At 58.6% G+C, this 25,079-nt stretch overlaps 2 protein-coding genes across 14 annotated transcripts; both read left to right on the top strand.

The window, feature by feature from the left end:
• The first annotated feature begins 1,290 nt into the window (after window positions 1-1,290).
• Mcrip2 (MAPK regulated corepressor interacting protein 2) lies at window positions 1,291-6,675 on the top strand. 3 transcript variants are annotated; one of them, XM_034636501.2, is made up of 5 exons: window positions 1,361-1,987; window positions 2,069-2,198; window positions 5,583-5,710; window positions 5,959-6,126; window positions 6,306-6,675. In XM_034636501.2, the coding sequence occupies exons 1-5, from the start codon at window positions 1,936-1,938 to the stop codon at window positions 6,392-6,394; spliced, it is 567 nt and encodes a 188-aa protein (XP_034492392.1). In that variant the 5' UTR covers window positions 1,361-1,935; the 3' UTR covers window positions 6,395-6,675. The 3 variants fall into 3 exon arrangements, with proteins under 3 accessions (XP_027796586.1, XP_034492392.1, XP_027796585.1); XM_027940784.3 differs by having other exon boundaries at window positions 1,370-1,987; window positions 5,959-6,060; window positions 6,324-6,675; XM_027940785.2 differs by lacking the exons at window positions 5,959-6,126; window positions 6,306-6,675 and adding an exon at window positions 5,832-5,952 and having other exon boundaries at window positions 1,291-1,987; window positions 5,583-5,728.
• Window positions 6,676-7,535: 860 nt separating this feature from the next.
• Wdr90 (WD repeat domain 90) lies at window positions 7,536-25,011 on the top strand. Of its 11 annotated transcripts, none has more exons than XM_027940559.2 (41): window positions 7,536-7,575; window positions 7,875-7,966; window positions 8,301-8,477; window positions 8,558-8,666; window positions 8,839-9,009; window positions 9,283-9,397; window positions 9,489-9,556; window positions 9,753-9,853; window positions 9,923-10,138; window positions 10,686-10,754; window positions 11,434-11,544; window positions 11,616-11,761; window positions 11,838-11,895; window positions 12,831-12,949; window positions 13,039-13,200; window positions 13,284-13,414; window positions 13,483-13,599; window positions 14,021-14,256; window positions 14,362-14,501; window positions 14,746-14,876; window positions 15,329-15,459; window positions 15,730-15,891; window positions 16,031-16,159; window positions 16,450-16,565; window positions 16,641-16,681; window positions 16,885-17,298; window positions 17,606-17,706; window positions 18,175-18,277; window positions 18,473-18,594; window positions 18,739-18,898; window positions 18,988-19,178; window positions 19,274-19,442; window positions 19,565-19,676; window positions 20,006-20,177; window positions 22,422-22,544; window positions 22,649-22,823; window positions 22,934-23,064; window positions 23,155-23,298; window positions 23,807-23,926; window positions 24,058-24,142; window positions 24,527-25,011. In XM_027940559.2, the coding sequence occupies exons 1-41, from the start codon at window positions 7,566-7,568 to the stop codon at window positions 24,712-24,714; spliced, it is 5,568 nt and encodes a 1,855-aa protein (XP_027796360.2). In that variant the 5' UTR covers window positions 7,536-7,565; the 3' UTR covers window positions 24,715-25,011. The 11 variants fall into 11 exon arrangements, with proteins under 11 accessions (XP_027796360.2, XP_027796363.2, XP_071461891.1 ...); XM_027940562.2 differs by having other exon boundaries at window positions 9,753-10,138; window positions 16,885-17,058; window positions 17,140-17,298; XM_071605790.1 differs by having other exon boundaries at window positions 9,753-10,138; window positions 16,885-17,058.
• The last annotated feature ends 68 nt before the right edge of the window (window positions 25,012-25,079 follow it).

The following is a 25,079-nucleotide window of genomic DNA, read 5'->3' as shown; positions in this document are numbered from 1 at the left end:
GGTGGTGGAGCGGCTATTCCGCAGTCCGTGTGTGGGAGCACACATTTCCTGGCAGGCAAGTGTGTTAGATGCTAGCAGCTGTCTGGGACCTCTGTGGGATAACATTCCCCTGGATAGCCAGGGTTGAACTTGTTGAAGTCAAGTGCCAGAGACTGAATTTAGGCCTGAGGGATGTATGTATACTGGGTAGGAGGCACCATAGCAGGGGCCACCTTTCCACATGTGATCAAATCACCAAGACTCAGCAAGCCACAGGTCCTTGGTTGTATGCTGTGGAAAGAAACAAGGGATTCCCTTGTCCTGCAGCACCTACTGGCCCTTGCCTCATCCTCATTCTTATTCCCTGGACACACTTCCCCTCCTCCCAGCCTGTGATTGTCTTGGGGTCTGGCCTACAGAAGATGCTTAGGCAATGCCTGATGAGTGAGGGTCAATCCTATGCCATTCTCACTCACAAAAGGGCCTGTGGGCCATGTCCCACCTCACCCCAAGTCAACAGCAGGGCCCAGCCTCTTTCCTAGGTCCCAGCTCATCTGCCCACTTTTCATTGCCTGCCCCCCACTATCCAGTGGGGGTCCAACATCCCCACTTTCCTTCTCAGGCCCTATGCAGCGCTCCCTCCCATCCCTCCTTCCACCACTCTCCTGGGTATATCAGTTTGTTTAACTGCTATAACAAATTATCCCCAAACATGGTGACTTTTAGAAAATACATTTATTTACTCTAGAAACCAGACTGTCAGATTATGGCCACATTGCTCCAGTCTCTGTTCCAATTTTTTTTTTTTTTTTAAATTTTTATGTGGTGCTGAGGATCGAATGCAGGGCTGCACATATGCTAGGTGAACGCTCTACCGCTGAGCCACAACCCTAGCCCCTATGCTCCATTTTCATACAGCCTTCCTCTGTGACCAGATCTCTCCCTTAAAAGGGCCCCAACCCTCAGGCCACCTTAATTCAGGATAGTTTCATACTGAAGTCGCTGCCTTTATTACATTTATAAAAACTCTTACTCCAAGTAAAGAGGTGCCAGGTGGAGAGACACACACACACACATTACAGCACTGGGGACTGAACTCAGGGGCGCTCTACCACTGAGCTACATCCCCAGTCTTTTTAATTTGAGATAGGGTCTCACTAAGTTACCCAGGCTGGCCTCAAATTTGCTATCCTCCTGCCTCAGTCAACCTGGGGCAGCCCAGCAAGGGACACAGAGGATCTGATTTCTGAGTAGCCTTGGGGCTGGAGTGGAGCTGACCTTCCTCCACCCTTCCCAGCTTAGACCTGGTGTTGGGCCTCCAGGCTTCCTGCATCCACCTGGGGGCACTGTTACTTCCCATTCCCTGCTAAATTCACCCCTTTTCTCTTCTTAGACTCCCTAGGATGAAGGTGACTCCCAATACCGGCCCAGACCTCTCCAGGCACTGGTTGAGGACCTTCAAACATACGCAGAAGCTCCCTTGCTTCCAGCGTGTGCAGAGCACCCCTCAGCACAGGTTCCCCTTCACTACAGATACCCTCAGCACAGACCCCCACCCCCATGCAGAGAGGCCCCCAGTAAAGCTCCCTAGCACCCAAGGCAGGGCGCCCTCTCTCCTGTTAAGGGCTAAGTCACCGCTCACGGAGGACTCCGCCTGGAGGTCGCAAAGACCGCCGACCTCGTTCTGCACTGCAGCATCGCATCATCACCAGATGCCCCACAGCTGGGAGCGCCGCCAGTGAGACGTGCCAGTCCGGCACCTTCACGCGGCCCCTTTAAGGGCGGGGGTTCGTGCACGAGCCGCTCCGCCTTCTGCCCTGCTCCGCCCGCTGCCCTTAAAGGGGCCACGCCCGCCTCGCCGCGGAGCTGGAGCGGTCGGAGGGTTCGGATCCGGCCGGCGGGCGGGGACGGCGGCCGAGTGAGGGCGGAGCGGTCCTGGGTGCGGGCAGGCGTACCATGTACACCATCACCAAGGGGCCCAGCAAGCTGGTCGCACAGCGCCGCACAGGTGCGCCCAGCGGGCGGGAGCGCGGGCGGGCGCGGGCACCGCGGACCCGCGGCTACTGACGTGCCCTCCCCGCGCCCGTAGGTCCCCCGCAGCAGCAGGTGGAAAGCAGGCTCGGTGAGCTCCTGAAATGCCGGCAGCCCGCGCCGCCGGCTTCGCCACCCCCGCGGGCTCAGCCTCTGGCGCCGCAGCCCGGACCCTGGCCCTTGTCGAGGTGAGCGTGGCCGCCGGCGGCCTGGAGAGTGACCTTGGGGAGAGGTCGGTGGACGCCGTCGGGGCGCACCGGTTAGCTTGCTCGTGCTTCCGCCCACCTGGCTGGGCCTTAGGGCTCGGCCTGGCTAGCGCGGACACTCCTGGCCACGTGGGGCCCGCCGGCCTGTGATCCCCTCGTGGGTCAAGGGGACTCCGGGTGGCAGAGGCAGACTCGCCGGGCGACCTTGGGCTGTATGACGGACCTCTTTTGGACGGCCGAGGTCGAGGGCTGGGAAGAGCTGCCCAGGGCGCAGGCCCTCAAGGTCTCCTGGGTGTCCTTGTGGGAGAGGTGCACGTGTTTCCCTCTTGCCCTGCCAGGCCCCAGTCCTCTGCCCTTCACCCCAGACATCCTAGGGCACTGGAGTCCCCTCCTTTCCAGCAAATGCCCCGGTGCGTTAGGGCCTACAGCTTCCTTCCTTTCCTAACCAGCCGCCTGCCCAGTGCCCCAAGGAGGCTCGTTCCCAGCCACTTTGCCCTCTAGGGACCATGACCTGGAGGCTAGCCTCCTCCCCCAGGGTTGAACCTTTTACTCCTTTGGCTCAATTTACTCCACTGTTTCCTTCTGGAGCCTGTGGACTTTGCTCCTGCCTAGGCCCCAGGTGGGGGTGGCACAGGATCAGCTCAGGGCTCCCTGAGGCAGTGTGGGGCACACCCCAGGAGGTGGGGGCTTTCCAAGCTGAGAACTGACAGCCCCCAGGGGTCTAGAATTGCAGATTAGCTACAGCTGGGGGTGCTGTGTCTCCATGCCCCTCTCAACTGCTGGGGCTCAGAATCCACAGGTGGAGGGATGTAGGGTCAGGTGACTGACTTTTTGGAGAGGGGTGCTTCCTGATTGAAGGACACATTGACATGCTGAGGCTCTCTGGTGGAAGTGTCCTAGGCCAGAGGTGCGCCCTGGGGAGGGGGTGAATGGGGTCTTGGGGACATTTGGCTGACATCAGTCCATGTCCTGGTTGTTCCACCCAGTGGAGGAAGCTGAGGCACCCTAGTGTGTAGCCACCGTGTGGTTATTCAGTCAGGGGGTGTAGGCTGGAGTGGCTGATGGACCCCACACCTCTTACCTGGGGGAGCTTCTTCCTCTCCAAGGCTCCATTGCTGCGGACAGCAAGGGCAGGTCCCTGGCAGAGTTGGGAGCAGTGTCAAGGAGGCAGGAAGGAAGAGGGTAAGGACTGCAAGGGATACCCCCAGGCCCACTGGCTGTTTTCTCTAGAGCATAGACCCCCAGGAGACCAGATGTGGTGTGGACACCTGAGATTTTCCATTAGTCAGCCAAGCCAGGCATGCTGGAGGGGAAAGTGGAGTGGGGGGGTGGCCTTCAGTTCTGCTGGACTGAGCAGGACTCACTGTTCTCATTTCCTCTGAGGTCAGTGGGTTGCACCCAGTCCTAGTCCTTCGGCTAGGAGATTCTGGCAATTCCATATGTGGCCCCCACTCCTGCTTCTTCTCAGGGGCCACCCTCCAAAATCTCCCACCTAACACTCCCACAGCTTCCTTGCTTAGTACCTTTGACCACCCATCATTCATCTGACCAATTGTGGGAGAAGGGCAGTGGTGGCCACTGCCTGTCCTGCTGGCACACAGCAGTCCCAGAGTTCCTGACCTGCTAAATGTATGGGCTCCAGTTCAGGCTAGGCATGGATGTGGGCATTGCCTTTGAAAGTGGACAGGCCAGCTAGATCTGCACCTCTGGCAGTCCTGTTGAGAGAGAAGGAGACAAAATGGGGCAGTATGATTACCTGTCCCCAAGGGCGGTAGGGGGCATGCAGGGACCACCAGAGGTGGGGAGGTAGGGCCTGTGGCCAGCAAGAACACATGAAGGAGGCTGGCTTGAGGGTTGGTACTGGGTCAGGGGTGTGAGCTCTGAGGCCAGGACTACTGCTGAATCTTGTTGCTGTCCCCTTCCCACTTCTTTCCAGCCCAGGTTCTTGGGCCAAAAAAATAGACTGCTGGTCTACCTTGGAAGTGGTAGAGGGGATACATGAGAGGAAGTGATAAAAGAGGAGGTCTGTGGGCTGGCACTTGCCTGCACAGCATTCCTAAAAGCTGATATAGGTTGGCTATCCTTCACAGGTGCACACTGGGGCTGTTTCTTCCCCTCACAGAGCCTGGGCTTTATATAACTGTGGGGTAGTGGGTTGCCTTGCTGGGCCCCCATATCAGCCTGAGCATCACCACCTAGATCCCTTGTAGTTCATAGGGCCAGTTGCATTTCTTCCTCTTAAAAATTTGATGTCCCATCTCCAAGCTTTCCTGGTGTTTGAAGTCTTTCAGGGTGGGGGTGGTTGCAGGCAAGGGGAGGTTGTCAAGAGGAGGACAGACTTTTATGCCCCGGCTTGCGCAGAAGCTCAGGCAGTCTCCAGGTTGGGGAGGAGCCGCTGCCCCTTCTCAGTCTCCACCTGCACATCTAAGGTTCTCTGTGGCAACAAGACCCTGCCGGCCCTGGGGCTGGCAGGACCCTGCGCCCCTCAAGACCCTCCTCTTTATTTTAGTGCCCCTCTCACCTGAGGAGGAACCCAGAGCGGCGTGGGGCACCTGAGCCCAGGAAGGCGAGCAGGCCGCCCGGGACCGCGAGTGCCTGGTGGAGCGGCAGGCGCAGCCCAGGACTCTGGCTCCCACCTCCTGCTGTAGGTGCGGCTCCATTCCCTCCACGGCCCCACCCTGGGCTTCGTGTGGGCATCATGTGCACAGGGCTCAGCCCTGCCCTGGGCCTGCCTGGCTGGGACCTGCTCAGTGGCCCCCTGGACATCCTGTGCAGCGCCATGGGGGCCATCTCACTTGTATTGCCCCTTGTCTCTGGCTCATGGGGAATGGGCTGGGTTGTGGTCACGCTCTCCCCATTTGATTCTCACAGGCTTTCAGTACTCATCCCTCAGGGCCTGGGGGCAGCCAGGGAGTGGGAGTGGCAGAGACCATCCAGCTGTTAGGTCTGTTCTCCCACATCAGTTGTAGGTAGAGGAGTAAATGCGCCTGCCAGGTGGGGCTGGGGAAGAGACCTACTCATGACTGAGGTCTACCTGGGCTGTTGAAGGCCTGTCTGGTGGGGGTGAAGGGCAGTGTAGAGGGGCACTGGCTGTGCCTCTGCCAAGATCGGATACAGCTGGTGATCCCTCCCTGACCCAAAGTTGCTTCCCTGGGACCAAGGTTTGCAGATGTGAGCTGAACTGCCCAGGGCCTGCAAGAGAGGCCTACACCATCAACTGCTGCAGGCCACTGCTCTGTGGTTGAGGAAGGGCCAGGCTGGGCCTGGTCTGGAACAGTGGGCATGGTCCAAGACTGCCCTTGGGCTCTGCCAGGTGGCACCTGGGCCTGGATGGGTACTGACCATACTGTCTCCTCCCTCCCACAGTCCAGGGCCAAGACTTGTGTTCAATCGAGTGAATGGCCGTCGGCCCCTCACCACATCCCCATCTCTTGAGAGAACCCAAGAGACCTACACACTGGCCCACGAGGAGAATGTCCGCTTTGTGTCCGAAGGTAGCAAAGGGCTAGAGGGTATGTCTTGGGCTATGGGTCCCAGTGAGGTGAACTGGGATGACCCCAGGTCCTCCAGCCTGCTGCAGCCTGACTGGCTGTGCTTTTCCTTGGCTCTCTGTAGTCTGTCCTGTGACCACCCAGAAGACTGCCTACTCCCAATGCTGGCCTGAGTCTAGGGTGGCCACTAGGCCCTCAGCAGGGAGGGGCTGCCAGGGGTCTGGCTCAGCCTGACCACCCATCCCCTATAGCCTGGCAGCAGGTGGAGCGACAGCTGGATGGTGGCCAGGCCAGTGAGAGTGGGCCAAGGCCTGTGCAGTACGTGGAGAGGACACCCGATCCCCGGCTACAGAGTGAGCCCCCAGCCCTGTTCCCAGGAATTCTCCCAGACCCCGTACCCCAAGGGAGCCCTACTCCATGTTACTGTCTTCCCTTAGCCTCTCTGTCCTGACCTGGGTCCTGCCAGGGGCTTGGGGAGGGGATTCCTGAGCTGGACGCCTTCTTCCCAATGCCTGATGTTTGGAATCTGAGTGAGGGGCCTGTGCTCAGCTTAAGGGCAGAGACAGTGACCAGTCTGGAAGGTGGTGTCACTGTCCAGCTTCTGCTCTGCCCACAGACTTTGTGCCCATCGACCTGGACGAGTGGTGGGCACAGCAGTTCCTGGCTAGGATCACCAGCTGTTCATAGTGGCTGCCTGGGAATGAACACTGCCAAGACGGACCCTTGGCCAGAGAAGGCCATGATATCCTCCACCTTGTGGTCGGCTAGAAGCTGGCCTCACCTGAAGTGCCACATTTGGACTTTTGTACCTTTGGTTCCTTGGCCCAGCTGTCCCAAGCTGGCAGGGGCCAGAAGCGGAACCTGTCTGACCTCAGTCCTGCTCACTGCCCAGGGACCAGCCCCTGGGGCTGGCAGGGAAGAGCTGCAGGCTAATAAAGTTGAGAAACTGCCCTTTGGAGTGGCCTTGACTTGAGAGTGTGGTGTCCTTGTGTCAGCTAAGTGTACCTTCAGCCATCTACTCTGGTGCTTCTGGGTCAGCAGGGGCTATAGCTCTGTCCAACTCTGTCTTCGGCTTCTCACCTAGCTGTCTTCCTGGGGCCCTCAGCCAGCTCCTTTTGCTGGGAAGTCTGTAGACCCAGCTCTGCCCCATCTAATGCTCTCTTGTTGGCATTTACTGTTGCCAAAGCAACAGGGCCTAGAGAGGCTAAAGAACTGGCCCTGAAATGGGAATCTAGCCACCCACCCAAGATTGGGGCTAGGTCTTGGGATGCCAAGTCTCACTCTCTGAGGCCACCAGGCCTGACTTAAAAGGACTGGGTAAAGATGTCCTGCAGGTCTAGGGGTGGGTAGTAAGCTCGTGGGGACAAACATGGTTGTTTGGGAACCTGAGTCCCCCTGGGCACTGAAACTAGCACTGCCTTTCTGATGGGTCAAGGGTGACCTTGCCCGTCTTGAGGCAAGAAGACCCGGAGTACCGCGGGTGCTGTCCGGGTCCCTCCAGAGGGTTACAGAGCCCAGGTGAGGCTCAGCCTCCTTCCTACTCCCGGCCCTGCCCCGTGCAGCCCCACTCGTAGTGGGGTGCGTCTCAGTCCCGCCACACAGGAGGGTCTGCAGGAGCGGCCTGTGCGTGGCGGCCAAGGAGAACCTCGCGGGAAGGCCCTTCGCAGCCCTAGGGAGCGACTGCGGGGTGCAGGCTCTGGCCTCCAGCGGGGCCGGGTCCCGCGATCACGTGGGTCCTGGGCGCCGCCATGGAGGCGGAAGTGACGCGCCGTTACCAGGCGGCCGTTGCTAGGTGCCGCGCTGCGTGCCCTGCGTGGGGCGGGCGCCGGCTGAAGCGGGAAGCGCGAGCTGCCCGGCCATGGCCAGAGGTAGCTGCGCGCGGCTGGCGTTCCGGGGTCCTGGAACCCGGGTTCGGGGGGTGGGGTCCCGGTCTGGAAGGCTCCAGGGCCAGTGGGCTCTGGGTACCTGGGGCTGCGGGAGCCGGCGAGGGGCCCTGCCGGCCCGGCCGCTGACTTGGCCCCGCGCCCACCACTCGGAGCCTGTCCGAGGGAGCCTCGGCCTTGCTGTGCGGAAGCCCATCCGTGCGCGCCGTGGTTGCGCTGGGGAAGGCGGAGGGTCCCCCTGGCCCTATACCCTCCAGGCCCTCAGCCGCCTCGCTCTCCCCCAGCGTGGCAGCACCCGTTCCTCAACATCTTCAGATACTTCAGGGTGGACGAGTGGAAGCGGTCCAGCAAGGAGGGCGATGTGTCTGTGGTGACGGTACTGGCGGGGCCTTCCTCCTGCTGGGAAACCTCGTTGTGGACGCTTCTCCTGGGCGCTCCCTGGGTCCCTTTATTTTTTTTTTGAGGTGGGGGTCGGCGGATACTGGGGATTGAACTCGGGGGCACTCGACCACTGAGCCACATCCCCAGCCTGATTTTGTATTTTATTTAAAGACAGGGTCTCACTGAGTTGCTTAGCACTTTGCTGTTTCTGAGGCTGGCTTTGAATTTAGGATCCTCCTGTCTCAGCCTCCTGAGCCACTGGGATTACAGGCGAGCGCCACCGCGCCCAGCCCTGGATCCCTTTGGACGCTGCTCCCTTCTTTGTCCAGGACAAGGCCCTTAAGAGTACCGTGTATCGCATCCAGGGCTCTGTCTCTGCCAGCAATTACATCCTGCTTCCCAAAACCAGCACCCAGTCCCTGGGGCTAACTGGGAGATACCTGTATGTGCTCTTCCGGCCTCTGCCCACCAAGCACTTTGCCATCCACCTGGACCTGTCCACCCAGGTGTGGGGCTTGGGATGGGAGCTGCCTGTGGGCACCATAGCCTGTCATCCCCTTCTCACACCCTTGCTGTGCCACCGCAGGATGGCCAGGTCATCCGTGTGTCATTCTCCAGCCTCTTCAAGGAGTTCAGGTCCTCTGCCACTTGGCTGCAGTTCCCTTTTGTCTTTGAGGCTAGGACATCCAGGAAAGGTGATACCAAAATTGAGTGTGAATGATCTAGTAAGGGCAGCCTCACAGCCAATAGCTGGGTGGTGGAGGTCCAGTCAGGCTGCTTTGGTGGTCTGGGATGGGTACAGGATCATCACTGTGGAAGTGGGGGCTGCACTAGGGTAGGCGCTGACCTTGGATATATATCCTGCAGACCTAGCAGGTGTGGCCCCCCCTTGTGCCCGCTGGACCTGCCTACAGCTCGACCTGTGTGACATCTTGTCAGTCTACCTGAGCCGGCGCTACGGCCATCTCAAGAGTGTCAGGTTGTGTGCCAACCTGCTGGTCAGGAACCTCTACACCAGCGACCTGTGCTTCGACCCCAGTGAGGGCCAGGCCCCACACCCCACCCAGTCTGTGTCGGCTCTCCTCCCTCTGTGTGTCCATCCCTACCAGTAGCCCCAGGTTTTCTACCAGGGCACCATGCCATCTTTGAGCTCTGAATTGGTGCAGCTGGAGGCCAGAGCCCCCGATTTCTAGATGTAGCCTAGGGTGGGGGTAGTGGCTGGGCCAGTGGCCAGACAAAGCACTTGTGCCTGGGGCTAGAAGAGGTAGCTGGACCAGCCTGCCTCGATTGCAACAGCCCTGCTCCTTGCAGCTGTCAGTGTGGCTGAGGCTCGGAGGGCAAAGCTGCCAGTCACCCCTGTGCCTCGAGAAATGGCTTTCCCAGTGCCAAAGGGGGAGAGCTGGCATGACCGCTACGTGCATGTCCGGTGAGCAGTCTGCCCTCCTGAGGAAGCCTTGGGCACGGGCAAGTGGCCCCTTGGCCTGCAGGGCTGACCCTCTCTCCACCTGCCCACCAAGGTTTCCCAGGGACAACCCGAAAGTGCCTTCCCAGCTGGTCCAGAAGAGTGATTCCCCTATTGCAGCAGGTGGGCTGGGGGCCTCAAACTTTGGCACTGGAAGAGGGGATGCCAGGGTCTGGAGTGGGATGGCGAGCAGCTGCTGTGGTGTGGCTTCTGCAGGGTGGACAAGCAGGGCCAGTTGTTACCCTGCCCTTGCCAGCCCTCTCAGCAGACATCTTGTCATTCTGCTCAGAAAATCACTAGGGTTCTTTATCTGCTGCAGTCTTCTTGGGGCCAGCATCACAGCTTCCTCCTCCCCCAGTGGTCTTTGGAGAGCCCATGCAGAATGTGTCCCCATTGGTCCAGATGCCCAGCCCCACAGCCGTGAGTGCCCCCAGGAGAGGGCTAGGGGACAGCAGCGCCAAGGTACCAATGTGCTCTGGTTCCCCACAGCCTCCCCAGTTTCCCTCAGCACCCAGTCTCCTTCCAGAAGCCAGCCTGTCCTGTGAGCACTCAGAGGTGCCCAGGGTCAGTGGCCTTAACACCAGTACCCAAGATCCCACGGCCTGGGCAGAGGCTGCTGACATGCACACAGTGGTCAGTAATGGCCATGTGCTTGCCCACAAGTCGACTGAGATGCCTGTGGCTCTTGATGCTGGCTCCTGCAAGGTGAGTGCCCATCCAGAGCAGGCAAGGTATGGGTGGGGTATGGGTAAGGAGCTGCCCAGCCTGGGCTCACCATGGCTACATCAGGCAAGCCTGCCTTCAGTGTCCCTGCTCATGCAGGCTCCTGGCAGGATGCAGAGGTGGCAGGAGACAGCTTTGGGCATGACCCCTATGTGCATGTCCAGTGAGCAGTCTTTCACAAAGAGTAAGGAAGGACTTGTCTTAAGTAACACCCCAGTCCAGGCAGCTTGGGAAAGCAGGACCCAGAGCTCCCGGGTCTGGCATGGCAGCCAGGGTCCTGGCTTCCAGTCTGAGGGAAGCTGCCAGTAGGAGCCACCTGGGACTCAAGTGGCTTTTTCTTATTCCTTTTGGTGGTGCCGAGGATGTAACCCAGGGCCTTGCAAATGCTAGGCAAGTGCCCTACCACGGAGCTGCACCCCAACCTCAGGTGGCCTTTTCTTGAGTGGCAGGACACAGCCCCAGCATTAGAGGGTCAGGCCTTGTATGGGGCGTGTCTCCTGGGATCTCACTACATATTTATCTGTTTCAGCATTTTCTCCCAGACCCAATTCTGAGGCTCAAGGGTGTCATTGGCTTTGGGGGTCACAGCACCAAATGGGTGAGGATCCTGTGGCTGCTTCCAGGGAAACTCTCGTTGGGCAGTTGAGCACTGGGGAGAGATTCCCAGCCCCCTTGGTCATCAAGGTCCTTTTACCCTGCAGGCTCTGTGGGCTTCCCTCTGGTCCCCAGATATCCAACACTGCCATGCCCACCCATGCTTAGAACATCCAGGGTGCACGTAGGTTTCCAGGTCCTAGGTGTTCCCTGTTTGTTCTGCAAAGCCTGATAGCCATGGCTGGGTTAAAGTGCTTCCAAAGACCAAGAGCCCTGGTTTGCACCTTTATTGCTCCATGAGGGTGGCCCACCCTGATCTCAACCAGCTGTGTGGAGCTCTGACAGGTGAGGGGGGCCTACCAGAGAAGAGCCCCAGTTGGGGGAGGCAGTGCTCACCACCTGCCCATGGCAGCCCTTGGCCCTTGTTGAGCTCCCCTGGACTCAGGCTCTTGTACTGCAGGCAGGTACTAGAGGCCGTGCATGTTTTAGCCATCCTTTCTGTATGTATGCAGTCATGGATTGTGCTTGTGATGGAGGAAGGTGTACTCTGTGCTGTGCATACCTGTGTACCAGGCCTTCCACCTCCTCCTTGGACTTGGGTGGTAGATGAAGCTGTCCTCCAGGCAGTGAGGAGGGGCCTTGGGTGCTGCTGGTGACTGTGGTCCTTGGTCCTTGTGTGTTAGGCCCTGTGGACCAAGGATGGGACGTCTGTTGTTTACCCCTGCCATGCCGTCATTGTTGTCCTGCACATTGACACTGGGGAGCAGCGCTTCTTCCTGGGCCACACAGACAAGGTGGGTGCTGCCTGGGCCTGTGGGCCTGCTCCCGCAGCTGCATATCCTCCTTCCACCCTGTGCCTCCCCAGGTCTCTGCCCTGGCCCTGGATGGGAGTAGTGCACTGCTGGCCTCAGCCCAGGCACAGCCCCCCAGCGTGGTGCGGCTCTGGGACTTCCAGACTGGGGGATGCCTGTCCCTGTTCCAGAGCCCAATGCATACCATCTACTCCCTCAGGTGGGCACCAGGCTTCCACACTGGGGCTGGGTGGGGGATTGCCCAGGTGGTGCTGACCCCTGTTTTACATCCACAGCTTTTCTGGCAGCGGAGCTCTTCTCTATGGCGTTGGCAAGGATGGCCATGGCAGGACGGTACTGAGCCCGGCACAGGGTGATGGGGCAGCCCCATCAAGTACACAGGAGCTGTAGCCAGTTTGTGCTTCCTAAAGATCCGTTTCCACTTCTACTTATCAAAGTAACACTCATTCTTTTTTTAAAAAAGTCAAGCCAGGTGCAGTGGCACCTATACTCCCAGCTATTCAGGAGGCTGAGGTTTGAGGATTGGTTGATGCCAGTCGGGGCAACATATTGAGACCCTGTCTCAAAAAAAAAGCTGAGCTGTGGAGCTTGGGTTGTGGCTCAGTGGTAGAATGCTTGCTTAGCATGTGTGAGGCACTGGGTTCAATTCTCAGCACCGCATATAAATGAATAAAAATAAAGGTTTGTTGACAACTAGAAATGAAATAAAAAAGTAAAGGACCAAAACTAAAAAAAGAATAGCCAAGCAACCTAGGAAACCATGCTCCTTTGCCTCCTGCCTGGCAAGACTTTGCTTTTTCTTTTCTTTTTTTTTCTTCTTCTTTTGGTGCCAGGGATTGAACCAGGTATTCTACCACTAAGCCATACCTCAGCCCTTTTTATTTTTATTTTGAGCAAGGTCTTGCCAGGTTGCTGAGGCTGGCCTCAAACTTGTCATCCTCCTGCTTCAGGCTTCCTAGTGAGTCCATGGGATTAAAGGAGTGACCACTGCACCCAGCTGCCTCTTGCTTTTCATTTACTCAATTCCGGGTCACATTCTATTGTCTCTTCAGACACGGCTGTGATACCAGCTCAGGCTTGTCTTGTAGAAGTCCCAGAGTTGGCTACATCTTGGGGAGCATCTGTGTAGGGGCCTGATCCCCCACCCAAGTGCTCACAGGCTGGTTTCTGCACAAGAGAAAAGCTGCTGACTTGTGGACTCACCTGGGCCTCAAGGAGTAGAGGGGGCCCTGGGGGTTGCCCCAGGGCTCAGCGTGGGCTCTTTGCAGGTGGTGGTGGCTTGGAGCACCAGCCAGGTGGGCCGTGGTGGCCAGGTAGTGGTTCTCGCCAAGGTGCACACTGACCTTGACATCCAGGCCTTCCGGGTTGCCTTTTTTGATGGAACCAGGTAATAATCAGTCCTTGGCACTGGAGCAGGGTCCTGGCCTCAGCCCCTCTGCCCCCTGGGTGGTGCTCACTACTCCTTGCTTCTTACAGGATGGCCTCCTGTGGGCGAGGCAGCCTCCGGCTGTGGCGGCTGCGAGGTGGGACGCTACGCTCTTGTTCCGTGGACCTGGGAGAGTACTGTACACTGGAGCTCACTGACCTTGCCTTCGTGCAGGCCCAGGATGGCCACCGAGCACCTTTGGACTACACACTGTGAGCCCTGCCCTTCCCCACTACCCATAACCCAGCCTTCCCTGTGCCCTCAGACCTCCCTCACCTGTCACTTCCTGGGGCAGCTATGTATGCAGCCGTAATGGCCACATCTTGGAGATTGACCACCAGCGCATGGCTGTGAGGTGCATTCGCCGCCTGCTGCCCTCACGGACCCCTGGCAGCTCCCTCCCCCAAAAGTCAACTTTCAGCTCAGGTAGGTGGACACAGCTCTGGTGGAAGTGGCCTCAGGCCAACAGAGGTGCTAATGCCCATACTCTGCAGGTCTGGGCATTGCCATCAGCAGCCTCAGCATCTCCCCAACTGTTTGCGCTGTGGGTTCTGAGGACGGCTGTCTGCGACTCTGGCCCCTGGACTTCTCATCACTGCTCCTGGAGGCAGGTGGGCTGCATGTGTGTGTTGGCTGTACCTGCTCAATGAGACCCTGGCCTGTGTGGGGTTGCGGGGCACTGGAGTCCTATGGGTGAGGGCAGGTCCTCTGGCTCTCACTTTGGCAGTGCTGTCTCTGGGCTAGACAGGGAGTTAAGGGACCAGGGGCTGTGTCTTGAGCCATGGGGTCCACTGACGCCTGCAGGCCAGCTCTGCAGAAGGGCACAGGGCAGGGATGAGGGGGAAAGTACCCTCAAAGCCCTGGCCCCATCTGGTCCAGGAGTGGTGGTCTTAAGGAAGCTGTTCCTCCTGGCCTATGGGGAGCAGATTATCTGTTCCGGCACCTCTGTGCCAGGCAGCACAGTGGCACATCTGCCTAGGCCAGCTCTGGTACCAGTGGGCCTGGCAATTGCTGATCCTGCCTTACCCACAGAGCAGGAAGGCCCTGTCAGCTCCGTCTGCTTCAGCCCCGATGGCCTGCGTGTGCTGTCCACCACCTCCTCAGGCCACCTGGGCTTCCTGGACATCCCATCCCAGGAGTACACTGTGCTGGCACGCTCCCACATGGCCCCCGTGCTGGCAATCTCCACAGAGCGGAGCCGTGGACAGCTGGCTACTGTGTCCTTGGACCACACTGTCCGCATCTGGGACCTGGCCACCCTACGGCAGGTGGGAAGCGGCCAAAGGCAGGCTAGGCAGGGAGGGGATGGATGCCCACAAGGCCTTTAGTCCTCCAGTAGTGTGTGGGCCCTCACAGTGGCCTCTGCCTTCCAGCTGTATGACTGCACGTCCTCTGATGAGGCCCCCAGTGCTGTTGCCCTCCACCCCAAGAGCCCAGCCGTCTTCTGTGGCTTCAGCAGCGGGGCTGTGCGCTCCTTCAGTCTGGAGACAGCTGGGGTCCTGGCAGAACACACGTGAGTGCCTGGCCAGCTGCCAGTCCTTGAGAGACTTGGACCCCACAGGGACCCCACAGTGACCCCACAGTGGAAGCTGGGGTGGCCTGTGGGATCCCTTGGGTGGGGGTTTGGCCAGATGGAGGAGGGCCTTCTTCAGGAAGGCCAGTGGTACCCAGAGCTCTGCCCTCTGTGGCTCTTTGGGCTCCTGTATCCTAGCTGGGTTCCTAGGGTTGAGGCCAATGGCTGTTCTCATGTGGTACAGGTGTCACCATGGACCCATCACTGGCCTGGTTGTCACCCCCGATGGCAACTTCCTGTTCAGCTCCTGTTCCCAGGGCTCCCTGGCCCAGTACAGCTGTGCTGTCTCCCAGTGCCCCGTCCTCTGTGTAGCAGGTGAGGCTCCTAGCGCCATTTAGGCAGGTCCTCCTAGGAGGCCAGCACCCAGACACTCAGGACCCACAGGCACTGCATGGCTGCCTCCCAGAACCTTTCATCTAGACCCCTACCAAGGGCTAGGTTCAAAGCTCACCCGAAGGGTCTGCGTCTGTCCTGCCCCAGGCAACAGACAGCTGATCACCTGGGGCTGCAGGTGGGCTCTAGCACTAATGGAGGCATCTGCCTCCCTGTGGACCTGGGACTCTGCTTTCAGAGCTCTTGCTTGGTCATTCCTGGCCCTCAGCCCTCCTGGGGTGTGCTGGCCTCTGGGTGCTCTTCTGCCCGAGGCCAAGGCCTTTGTGGAACATGCTGCTCTCCCTGGCTGGTGTCCTTTGGGTCAGGATTGGGTGGACCTCCTCAGGCCCATTTGCCCAAGGTGCTTCCCCACATACTGCCCTGTGCCACCACAGTGAACGCGGTGTGCCAGGATGCCCACCCAGGCCCCAATACCCTGGCAGTCAGTGGGGACAGCCGCCTGCTGGCCTTCGTGGGCCCCTCTAAGTACACAGTGACAGTCATGGACTCAGCCTCCCTGAACGAGGTGAGTCTGCAGGATGTTGTGGGCCCAGGGGCTCTCCTTGGCTGGGTGGGTTCATGGGGGAGGCAGGAGGCCAAGGTCATCGGGAGCGAGCTCTAGCTTCCCTTACACTTGTGGGCAGAGATGTCGCTGAGCCAAGTGGACTACTAAGCCAGCCCTGTGTCCTGGTAAAGCGGGGCTCCTGTCTGGGGGTGGTGCTGGGTACCCAGGTCTGTGCCTCCATCTGCCTCCATCCCTGGCTCATTTGAGACCAACAGCCACTCTTACCCCCAGCTGCTGCGGGTTGATGTCAGCACCCTGGATCTGGCCAGCAACCACTTGGACTGGGCTGTGGCCATCTGCTTTGGGCCTGCAGCCCTGGGCCACCTCCTGGTGTCCATCTCATCTGACAAGGTTGTGGTTCTTGATGCCTTGTCAGGACGCACCATCCGGGAGGTAAGCCCTGGGGCTGTGGCCTGGCCTTCGCTTCCCTTTAGCCAGGCAGGGGGCCACAGATGCACTCTGAGAAGGGGAAGCTCCAGCCTGCCTGCCGCCCCACCATGAGGGGGTGTTTTCCAAGAATTCTCTATTGCAGCTGCCCAGTGTCCGTCCCATAGCCTGCTCCTCCCTGGCCCTCAGTGAAGATGCCCACTTCCTGCTGACAGCCACCAGCCGGGCCATCAGGGTGTGGAATTACTGGACACAGGCTGACTCCAGCTGCCAGGTAGATGCTGTGGGCAGGCAGAAGGCCCTTGCTGTTGGGAGCCTCCACAGGGGGTTGGGGAGACCCCTGTGGGCCTAGGAGGAGTGGAGCAGTGTTCTCTAGGGATAAGACGGGTAGGGGATGGGAGGGAAGGTGACCTTCATTTTGCCTGTCAAGGCCTAATGTCACATGATTGACTGTTAGTCTCTGGCCCTGCAGGTCTGGGGCTCACTGCCAGGTTGAGATACTGGGAGCACAGTCATTCTCTGGCCATAGTCAGGGTCCCTGAATGTGACACCCACTGCCCCCAGGTGTACATTGGCCACTCAGAGCCAGTGCAGGCTGTGGCCTTCACCCCAGACCAGCAGCATGTACTCAGCGTCGGGGACGCCATCTTTCTCTGGGATGTCCTGGCCACCCCTGACAGGCAAGTGTCTGCCCTTGACCATATCCAGCTGGGCCTCCTGCTGGCCCCCCTGACACCCTCTCTCATTGCCTCCAGTGGCCGAAGCATGCCCAGAGTGCCCCTAGCCCATGACGTTGGTGAGTGGTCTGGCTCTGCAGGAGGGCAGTGTGGGGATGCCTGCGGCACCATGGTATTGCTTGGGCGGGGCCTTCTGCAGACTGGGCAGAGTGGCACCTGTTCTTCTCCCATATCCATGTACCCGTCACCACCAGAGGCTCGCCTCCCCTGGCAGACCCTGCTGTGCCCAGCTCTGAACACCACATGCTCCTTGCATCCCCAGGCCCAGGTCCCGGGCAGCTGGAGGGTCCAGCATGTGGGGCCGACAGGCTCCCCGGGCAGCTGGAGGGTGCAGCATGTGGGGCCGACGGGCTCCCCCGGCAGCAGGTGCCTGTGCCATCTCAGGGACCCCCACCGAGGCTGGACATGTGTGCCATGCCCCCTGAGGGCAATGATGGTGAGAGGCAGGGGTCCTGGGGCCCCAGGGAGGTGCAGATGGGCAGGTGGTGTGGGTTCCTCTTCCTCTTGCTGCCCCCAGGTACGTTCTGCATGTCGAATGAGGAAGAGCTCTGCAAGGAGAGCCAGGGCCCACCCGTGCTTGTGGAGAGGGAGACTGGTGGGGCTGGCAGTGCGGCCTGGGGGTCTGTGAGGAGATCCCAAGGACTCTTCATGTCTCCCCTTTGCCACAGCTGGTCCAGTAAGCAGTTCAGAGCAGCTGGGTGGGTGGGGACCCTTGGTGACAGAGTACCAAGTCTCAGGCGCAAGTGTGCAAGTGTCTTGAGGCCTTAAGGGGCCTAGGTGGCTCTGACTGCCCTGACCTTTGGGGTGTTTCCCCCTAAAGATGCGGTAACCTGCAGAGCCAGGGCCAGGCTGGGATGTCCATGGGGCTGGGTGGGACACAGCTCTCACTGCCCAGCAGTGTATGGGACTTTGTGTGAGGGGAGGAGTCTCTGAAGGGTTTGAGGAAGCACAACATCCTGTGGCCTCTTTCTTCTCCCTGCCAGGTACCCGGAGCATCCAGGAAGCGAGGGCTCAGCCTCTAGCCCGCCCAGATTCCTACAAGCACTTCACAGCTCGCTATAAGGCCTCCACACTGGCCGAGGTTGTTGTGCCCTGTCTGCAGACAGGTGGCTTCTGGGGCTGGGGTTGTGGTAGAGCACTTGACTAGCATGTGTGAGGTCCCTGGGTTTGATCCTCAGCACCACATATAAATAAATATAATAAACATGTTTTTTTTTAAAAAAAAAAGGTGGCTTCTGGGAGCCCTCCTTCCCAGGACTTCCAGGGCCTGTTCCTAGAGGGACACTCTTCCTTCCTGCGCTCACACTCCTTTCATCCCTCTGCTACAAGCATGGACCTGGTGGTGGCCTGCTTAGCCACCCTCTGCCTCTTATCAACCACTGCCCCTCCCCAACTTCCCCATGCTCTAGGCTCCCAGAGCTTCTGGGGTCCCCACCTGTCCCCAGCTCCCAATTTTAGCTGGCCCGGATGTCCCCCAGAGCAGCTCCCACGTTCGGGTCAGGGGTCCAGGTGACTGTGCTGAGCACCAGCATCCGGGTCTGCTTCCCTTCAGAGCACCTCCTTCCCTCCCGAGGGTGCCAAGCAACTGCGCCTGAGAACCGTGGTGGGCTACAATGGGAACGGGCGGGCCAACATGGTCTGGAAGCCGGACACAGGTAGGCCCAGCGGTGCAGGCAGGACCCAACTCCATCCCAGGCCAGGTCTCTCAACAAATGAGTGCTGGCTGTCAACTGGGAGCTCTGGGGGGGGCTCTGCTGCTGCAGGACCTGTCAATGTGAGCCTGCACAGCTGCTGGCACTGACAGGGAGAAGGCACCCCAGGGGCCCTGGCTGGCATTCTCCCTGCTGCAGGGTTCTTTGCCTATACCTGCGGCCGCCTGGTGGTGGTGGAGGACCTGCACTCTGGTGCCCAGAAGCACTGGCTTGGCCACCCTGAAGAGATCTCCACACTGGCTCTCAGCCACAACTCCCAGGTGCCTGCCCAGGGCCACGGTGCTCAGTAGAGCTGGCTGTTGCCCAGTCAGTGGGAAGGACCCTGTCCCAGCCTCCCTTCTGCAGAGATAGGGCAGGCCAGCTGCTGTATGCTCTCCACTGACCGCCCACCTCTCACCTACCAGGTCCTGGCTTCTGCATCTTGCTGCAGCAGCGCAGCCGCCCGCTGCCAGATCCGCATCTGGGATGTGCCTGGGGGCCTCTGCCAGCAGCTCATTTCTCACCACAACACTGCCGTGCAGGCACTGGCCTTCTCACCAGATGACAAGCTTCTTGTGTCACTGGGTCAGTGAGTAGGGTAGGCAGAAGCAGAGCTTCCTGGGACCCTGGGGAGGCTGGCTGAGTTCACAACATGGCTGCCCACACATCCCCAGGGGACTATGGTGACTGCACACTGGCCTTGTGGAGCACAGCCACCTATGAGCTCGTGTCCTCTGCCTGCCTCCTGGAGTCCATGCATGGTGTGGCCTTTAACCCCTGGGATGCCAGTGAGCTTACCTGCGTGGGCACAGGTTCTGTTGCCTTCTGGTTCCTGCAGCAGCGTGGAGCAGACGTGAACCTCCAGGTGCCAGGCCCTGCTCGGGTGCTTAGGTTCCCAAGAGGTTTTCAGGGATGGAGTCTGGACATCCCTAACTTACAGTCACCCTTGTGCCCTGCCAGATGCACAGAGAGCCAGTCCCTGAGGAGGTGGGGGCAGTGGAGCTTACCGCACTCTGCTATGGGGCTGCTCCCCTGCTGTACTGTGGCTCCAGTTCTGGCCAGGTCTGTGTCTGGGACACATGTGCTGGCCGCTGCTTCCTGGCCTGGGAGGCAGATGATGGCGAGATTGGTAGGTGCCCAATGGGAGGACCCCTGGATGGCTAAGGGCTCAGACCTAGCTCTGGGATGGGGGACCTGGTTTCCAGTCTCGGGGCCCGTGGAAGGCAGCTTGCGACCACCCCTGCCTCCTAGGGGTACTGCTGTGCTTGGGTTCGAGGCTGGTCAGTGGTAGCAACACTAAACGGCTGCGCCTGTGGTCCGTGGGGGCTGTGCCAGAGCTGAGACGCAAGGGCTCTGGTGCCAGGTGAGCTGGGGGGGGGCCTCTGCTGCACACGGTACCCATGGGTTCTGGCTGCGGGTCCTCTGGTGTCCTCAGTAGCCCTGAAGATCATCACTAGCACTCCTGCACACGTTGCTACTCCTAGGCAAGGCTGCCTGCAGAGCTGTCACCTAGGGGTCTGTCTCCACATGGCCTGAGCCCCAGAGGCCACAGCCCTAGGCTCCATGCTGCTATCTCCACCCAGGAGCACTGCTGGGCCTCAGACATGATGGCTGTCGGCTTTCACCTGGCAAGCTGAGCTGGCTCCCATCTCCTGCCTTGAGACCAGCTGCCCCTTGTCTCTGTGCTCTTAGGTCCAGCTCTGTGTTCATGGAACGCGAGCTGACCCTGGATGGGGCTGTGGTGAGTGCCAGCTTCGACAGCAGCATGGACATGGGCATCGTGGGCACCACGGCTGGCACACTGTGGTATGTCAGCTGGGCTGAGGGAAGTAGCACCCGCCTCGTCAGCGGCCACAGGAGCAAGGTGAGCCACTGGGTGGCTTGAGATGTTCAGAGGTCTCCAACCTCGGTAGGGCAGGTTGTGCAGGGAAGCAAGCCTGTCTGGCTGCCCCCTGAGGTTTCATGTCTCACTAGTGACCAATAGGGAGCCTCAGGATGGCCAGAATCTGTGGTGCCTATGTGAGGCAGGGGTCTGAGGTGCTCTGCAGGCTTCTAGACCTTTCCTTCCTTCCTTTCTTAAACTCACTTATTGAAGGCCTGTGCCATCTGCCCCAGCACCTCCCACACTGGCTGTGCAAACACCATCCAGTGTAGTTGAAGCCTGGGGTTGGTAGGAGGCCAGGCAGGTCTGGTTAGGTTTGGTTCTGGCTGGGTCAGCTTGAGTCTAGTCAGGGTTTGGTCAGATCTGAGTCAGGTCTGCTCGGAGTCGGGTCAGTTCTGGATGGGTTGTTGTCTATTCTGGTTGGGTCTCTAGAGGGTCAGGGTCTGGTCAGGGTCTGGTTGGATCTGCTTTTAGAGGAGTGTGCCATTGTGCCCAGCCAGCCTGAGGTTGAGTTGATTTTTTTTTTTGTTGTTGTTCCAGGGATTGATTGAACCCAGGGGCACTCTGCCACTGAGCCACATTGCTAGCCCTTTTTATTTTTTATTTTGAGACAGGGTCTTGCTAAGTTGCTGAGGCTGGCCTTGAACTTGGGATCCTCCTGCCTCAGCTTCCCAGGTTACTAGGACAGGTGTGCACCCCATACCCAGCCATCATCCCATTAAAGTCAGTGGTTCTAGCATCTTCCATCGAGTTATCAATCATTACACACTCAATGTCAGAGCATTCTCATCACCCCAAAAGGACACCTCATACCTGTCAGTGTCCCCATTTCCCCTCCTCTCAGCCCCGGCAGCCACAAGTTGGCTTTCTGTCCACATGGATGTGCTCTTTCTGGTCAGTTCCTATGAGTGGACTGTGTCCAGCCTCCCTCCTTGAGCACCCGTCCTCAGGTGCATCCCAGCTGTCGCTATTGTTAGTGCTTCTACTTTATGGCCAAGTACTTCCAGTGTATTGGCATACCATGTGTGTCCCGAGTCTTTGAGCTGAGCTGGTTGTCACTGGTGGCACTCAGGTGGTGTGGGACTGCAGGGCTCAGAGGCCACATTCTGGGCCCACTCTTGCTCTTCTGAACTGAGCTGGGGTCAAATGCGTGCTAGGCCAGACCTCTGCCTCTTGAGCTATTGCACCCTGAGTCCTCTTGGGTGAGACATATCAAGAATTCACACGGGTACCCGAAACAGGTTCAGCTCTAGGCTGTTTGGTTGTGCCACATTAGAGTGTGGCATCTGTGCCACCCTTTCTCCAAAATCTCAATTGCCAACTGGCAGCTGCATGATGACACATCTGCTATCTGCCTTGACGTGTGCTGAGCACTGCATGCCACCACTGTCATGACCACCACAACAGCAGGGGTGTCTGCTGGGCTCGTCTGCAATCTGCATCCCTCTGGAGACAAGTCACATCACTGTGTCTCAGATGCTGCCAGGGTTTTCTGTGGAATCCCAAGTCCCAGGGGCATGTGGGGTCCACCCATGTGGGTGTAGTGGACCAGGCAGACTTGGGCAGCAGAAGGGTATTCTTGCCTTGACCCTGGAAGCATAGATCAGAAAGGCCCAGCCCCACCCCAGGCACAGTGGCCAGGCCTGTTATCTCAGCCACCTTAGAGGCTGAGGCAAAAGGATCGAAAATTCAAGGTCAGCCTCAGCAACTTAATGAGGCCCTAAGCAACTTAGTGAGATAGGGTCACTAATATAAAAAATAAGGGCTGGAGTTGTGGCTCGGTGGTAGAGCGTTTGCCTAGCACATGTGAGGCCCTGGGTTCAATCCTCAGCACTACATAAGAATAAATGAATAAGGTAGCTGGGCGCAATGGCACACGCCTATAATGCCATGGGCTCTGGAGGCTGAGGCAGGAGGATCATGAGTTCAAAGCCAGCCTCAGCAATAGTGATGCAGTAAGCAACTGTGTGAGACCCTATCTCTAAATAAAATACAAAATAGGGCTGGGGATGTGGCTCAATGGTCGAGTGCCCCTGAGTTCAATCCCCTGTACCCAAATAAATAAATAAATAGATAGATAAATAAAACTATAGGAAAAAAGTTACATTTAAAAAAGTGGGGGGGGGGCAGGCTGGGTCAATAGTTAGGTGCCCCTGGGTTTAATCCCCAGTACCAAAAAAAGAAAAAGAAAAGAAAGGCCCAGACCCAGCTGCCCGGGTTCTACAGGTGAACGAGGTGGTCTTCAGTCCAGACGAGTCTCACTGTGCCACAGGGGGTGAGGACGGCAGTGTACGGGTGTGGTCCTTGGCCAGCATGGAGCTGGTGATTCAGTTCCAGGTGCTGAACCAGGTATGTCAGGGCCCAGGCCACCATGCATCCTGCCTGCTGAGCCCTCCCTCTGACTTTGGCCTTGTCCGTGGGGTAGTGCTGATCTCCCCTATATGGATGTCCAGAGCTGCCTCTGTCTTGCATGGAGCCCCCCATCCTGTGGACATCCAGAGCAGCAGCAGGTGGTGGCCGGCTACAGCGATGGCACACTGCGCGTATTCAGCATTGCCCGTACCTCAATGGAGCTCAAGATGCAACCCCACCGGGCTGCCCTTATGGCCCTGGCCTTTTCCACTGATGGTGAGGACCAGGACTGCACAGGGCAGCAGTGGCTTCCCCTGCCCAGGCCCAGATCAGATCTCTAGGTTGGGGTCTGACTCACAAGGTATCCATGTTCCCACCTGGCCCAGGTCAAACCATCCTCTCTGGAGACAAGGATGGGGTTGTGGCTGTGAGCCGCCTCCGCACAGGGATAACCTTTCGTGTGTTGAGTGACCACCAGGGTGCCCCCATCTCTACCATCCAGAGCACAAGTAAAAAGGTTGAGCAGGCTGTGGGAGGGTCCTGGGCTGTGGCAGGGCAGGAGGGTGGTGCACGGGGCAGGAGGTGCCCACAGCCCTCACTTTCCCAGTATGGAGATCTAGGGGTGGAGGGCACAGACCTGTGGCTGGCTGCTAGCGGGGACCAAAGGATCAGCGTCTGGGCCTCTGACTGGCTTCGGGATTGCTGTGACCTCCTGGACTGGTTAAGCTTCCCAGCACCTGCCACCTTGGAGGTAAGCATCCCAGTGGTGGGGCTGGCATTGTGGCTCAGTGGTAGAGTGCCTGCCTGGCGCGTGTGAGGCACTGGGTTTGATTCTTAACAGAACATAAAACAAATAAAGATTAAAAAGTGTGGTGAGGGTGCTGGGAGGCTGGGGACATAGGTCAGTTGGTAGAGTGCTTGCCTCACATGCACATGTTCAATCCCCAGCACCACAAAAAAAGTGTGTGGGGGGGGGCACGGGTGTGGTGGCACATTCTGGTAATCCCAGTGGCTTGGGAGGCTGAGGCAGGATCGTGAGTTCAAAGCCAGTCTCAGCAAAAAAAAAAAAAAAAAAGCTAGGCTGGGCACTTAACAACTCAGTGAGACCCTGTCTCTAAGATACAAAATAGGGCTGGGAATGTGGCTGAGTGGTCGCGTGCCCCTGAGTTCAATCCCCAGTACCCCCCCTCAAAAAAAAAGGGAGGGTTGGGGGAACAGTGCCTGCCCACTCCACCACAGCATGCTGCATCCCTCTTCAGGCCTCAGGCCTCCCTCCACCCTCCCTTGCTGCCTTCTGCCCTTGGGATGGGGCACTGCTGGTGTGCGTGGGCCTCGGTGCACATGAAGAGGTGGTCTTCTACAGCCTCCGCCAGAAGCAGGTGTGTGTATATACCTGTTTGGGCCAGCAGCCCCATAGGGCCATGGGGTCAAGGGATCCTGGGTTGGGCCCCAAGCGGGAGTGCCCCCTGCCTAGGCCAAGACCCCTAGCCTCACACCGGCTGCCCCACAGGTAGTGGAGAAGATGTCATTGCCCTTCTTTGCCATGTCCCTGAGCCTGTCTCCAGGGGCACGCTTCATAGCCATTGGCTTTGCTGGTGAGTGTGGTGGGTACAAACTTGGGCCTGTCTTAGGTGGGGCCAGGCAGGCTCACCTGCCTCCCAGACACGCAGCTTACATGTGCCTCAGGATGCTTACTCCTGAAGCAGCGTGAGGGCACCTGTCCCAGAGCGTCACAGGCTCAGAAGACAGAGCGGGAGGCACTGGGTGTGAGTGGAAGATTAGTTGTAGCACCAAGGAGGACTTGCCTCACCCTGCCAAGACCTCCACAGTGGGCCCCAGCATGTGGAGATTACAGCCCTGACCCCTCTGGTCTCAGGTTTCCTGATGCCAACACCATGCCTAGCTGGGGACATGGCCAGGGAGGGTTGGGGGTCACTGAGCACTGCCTAGCCCTCCTCACCTGTGCTGTCTACCCACAGAATGCACACTGAGGCTCTTGGACTGCATGTCAGGGGTAGCGCAGGACTTCACTGGCCATGATGACTCTGTGCATCTGTGCAGGTTCACCCCATCTGCCAGGCTGCTCTTCACAGCTGCCCACAATGAGATCCTGGTGTGGGAGGTCATGGGCCATGGATGCAGAGTGACTGCAGTCTTAGGTCCCTGATGGCCTGCTGGGCACCTACAGAAAAGCCAGGTTGGGATCGTGGCATGCAGAGCCAGATGGCCTGGACAGGCTGGGACTCTAAGTCATCAGCACCAAGTTCCTTTGAATTCGAGTGACCAGAACAGACAATAGGGCGTGGGATGTAGCTCAGTGGCAGAGACTTGTCTAGCATGTTATGAGGCCCTGGTTTCTATCCCCAGCACTAAAAACAAAAACAAAAAGACCTGTTGCCTTTTACTCTAAGGAGTTGTTGATGTTCCTATCTTTTAGAATTTAAATAAACATGCACATTTATTACATTGTGCTACGTTGTTTCATTATTGCCCGATCTTTCACCTTCGCTGGTCACTCCAGTCCTGAAGTCA

Source organism: Marmota flaviventris, chromosome 19 (genome assembly GCF_047511675.1).
Source record: "Marmota flaviventris isolate mMarFla1 chromosome 19, mMarFla1.hap1, whole genome shotgun sequence".
In the NCBI taxonomy this organism is placed as follows: Eukaryota; Metazoa; Chordata; class Mammalia; order Rodentia; family Sciuridae; genus Marmota; species Marmota flaviventris.
Note: the sequence above shows the minus strand (reverse complement) of the source record. Positions and strands in the feature narration are given on the sequence as shown.

Coding starts and splice junctions, on each gene's coding strand:
- Mcrip2 (XM_034636501.2), top strand. CDS start 1,936: ATGTACACCATCACCAAGGGGCCCAGCAAGCTGGTCGCACAGCGCCGC. Junction 1,988..2,068: donor GGTCGCACAGCGCCGCACAG/GTGCGCCCAGCG, acceptor CCGCGCCCGTAG/GTCCCCCGCAGCAGCAGGTG. Junction 5,711..5,958: donor TGTCCGCTTTGTGTCCGAAG/GTAGCAAAGGGC, acceptor CATCCCCTATAG/CCTGGCAGCAGGTGGAGCGA.
- Wdr90 (XM_027940557.2), top strand. Junction 22,824..22,933: donor CCTGGCCTTTTCCACTGATG/GTGAGGACCAGG, acceptor CACCTGGCCCAG/GTCAAACCATCCTCTCTGGA. Junction 24,143..24,526: donor CATAGCCATTGGCTTTGCTG/GTGAGTGTGGTG, acceptor GTCTACCCACAG/AATGCACACTGAGGCTCTTG.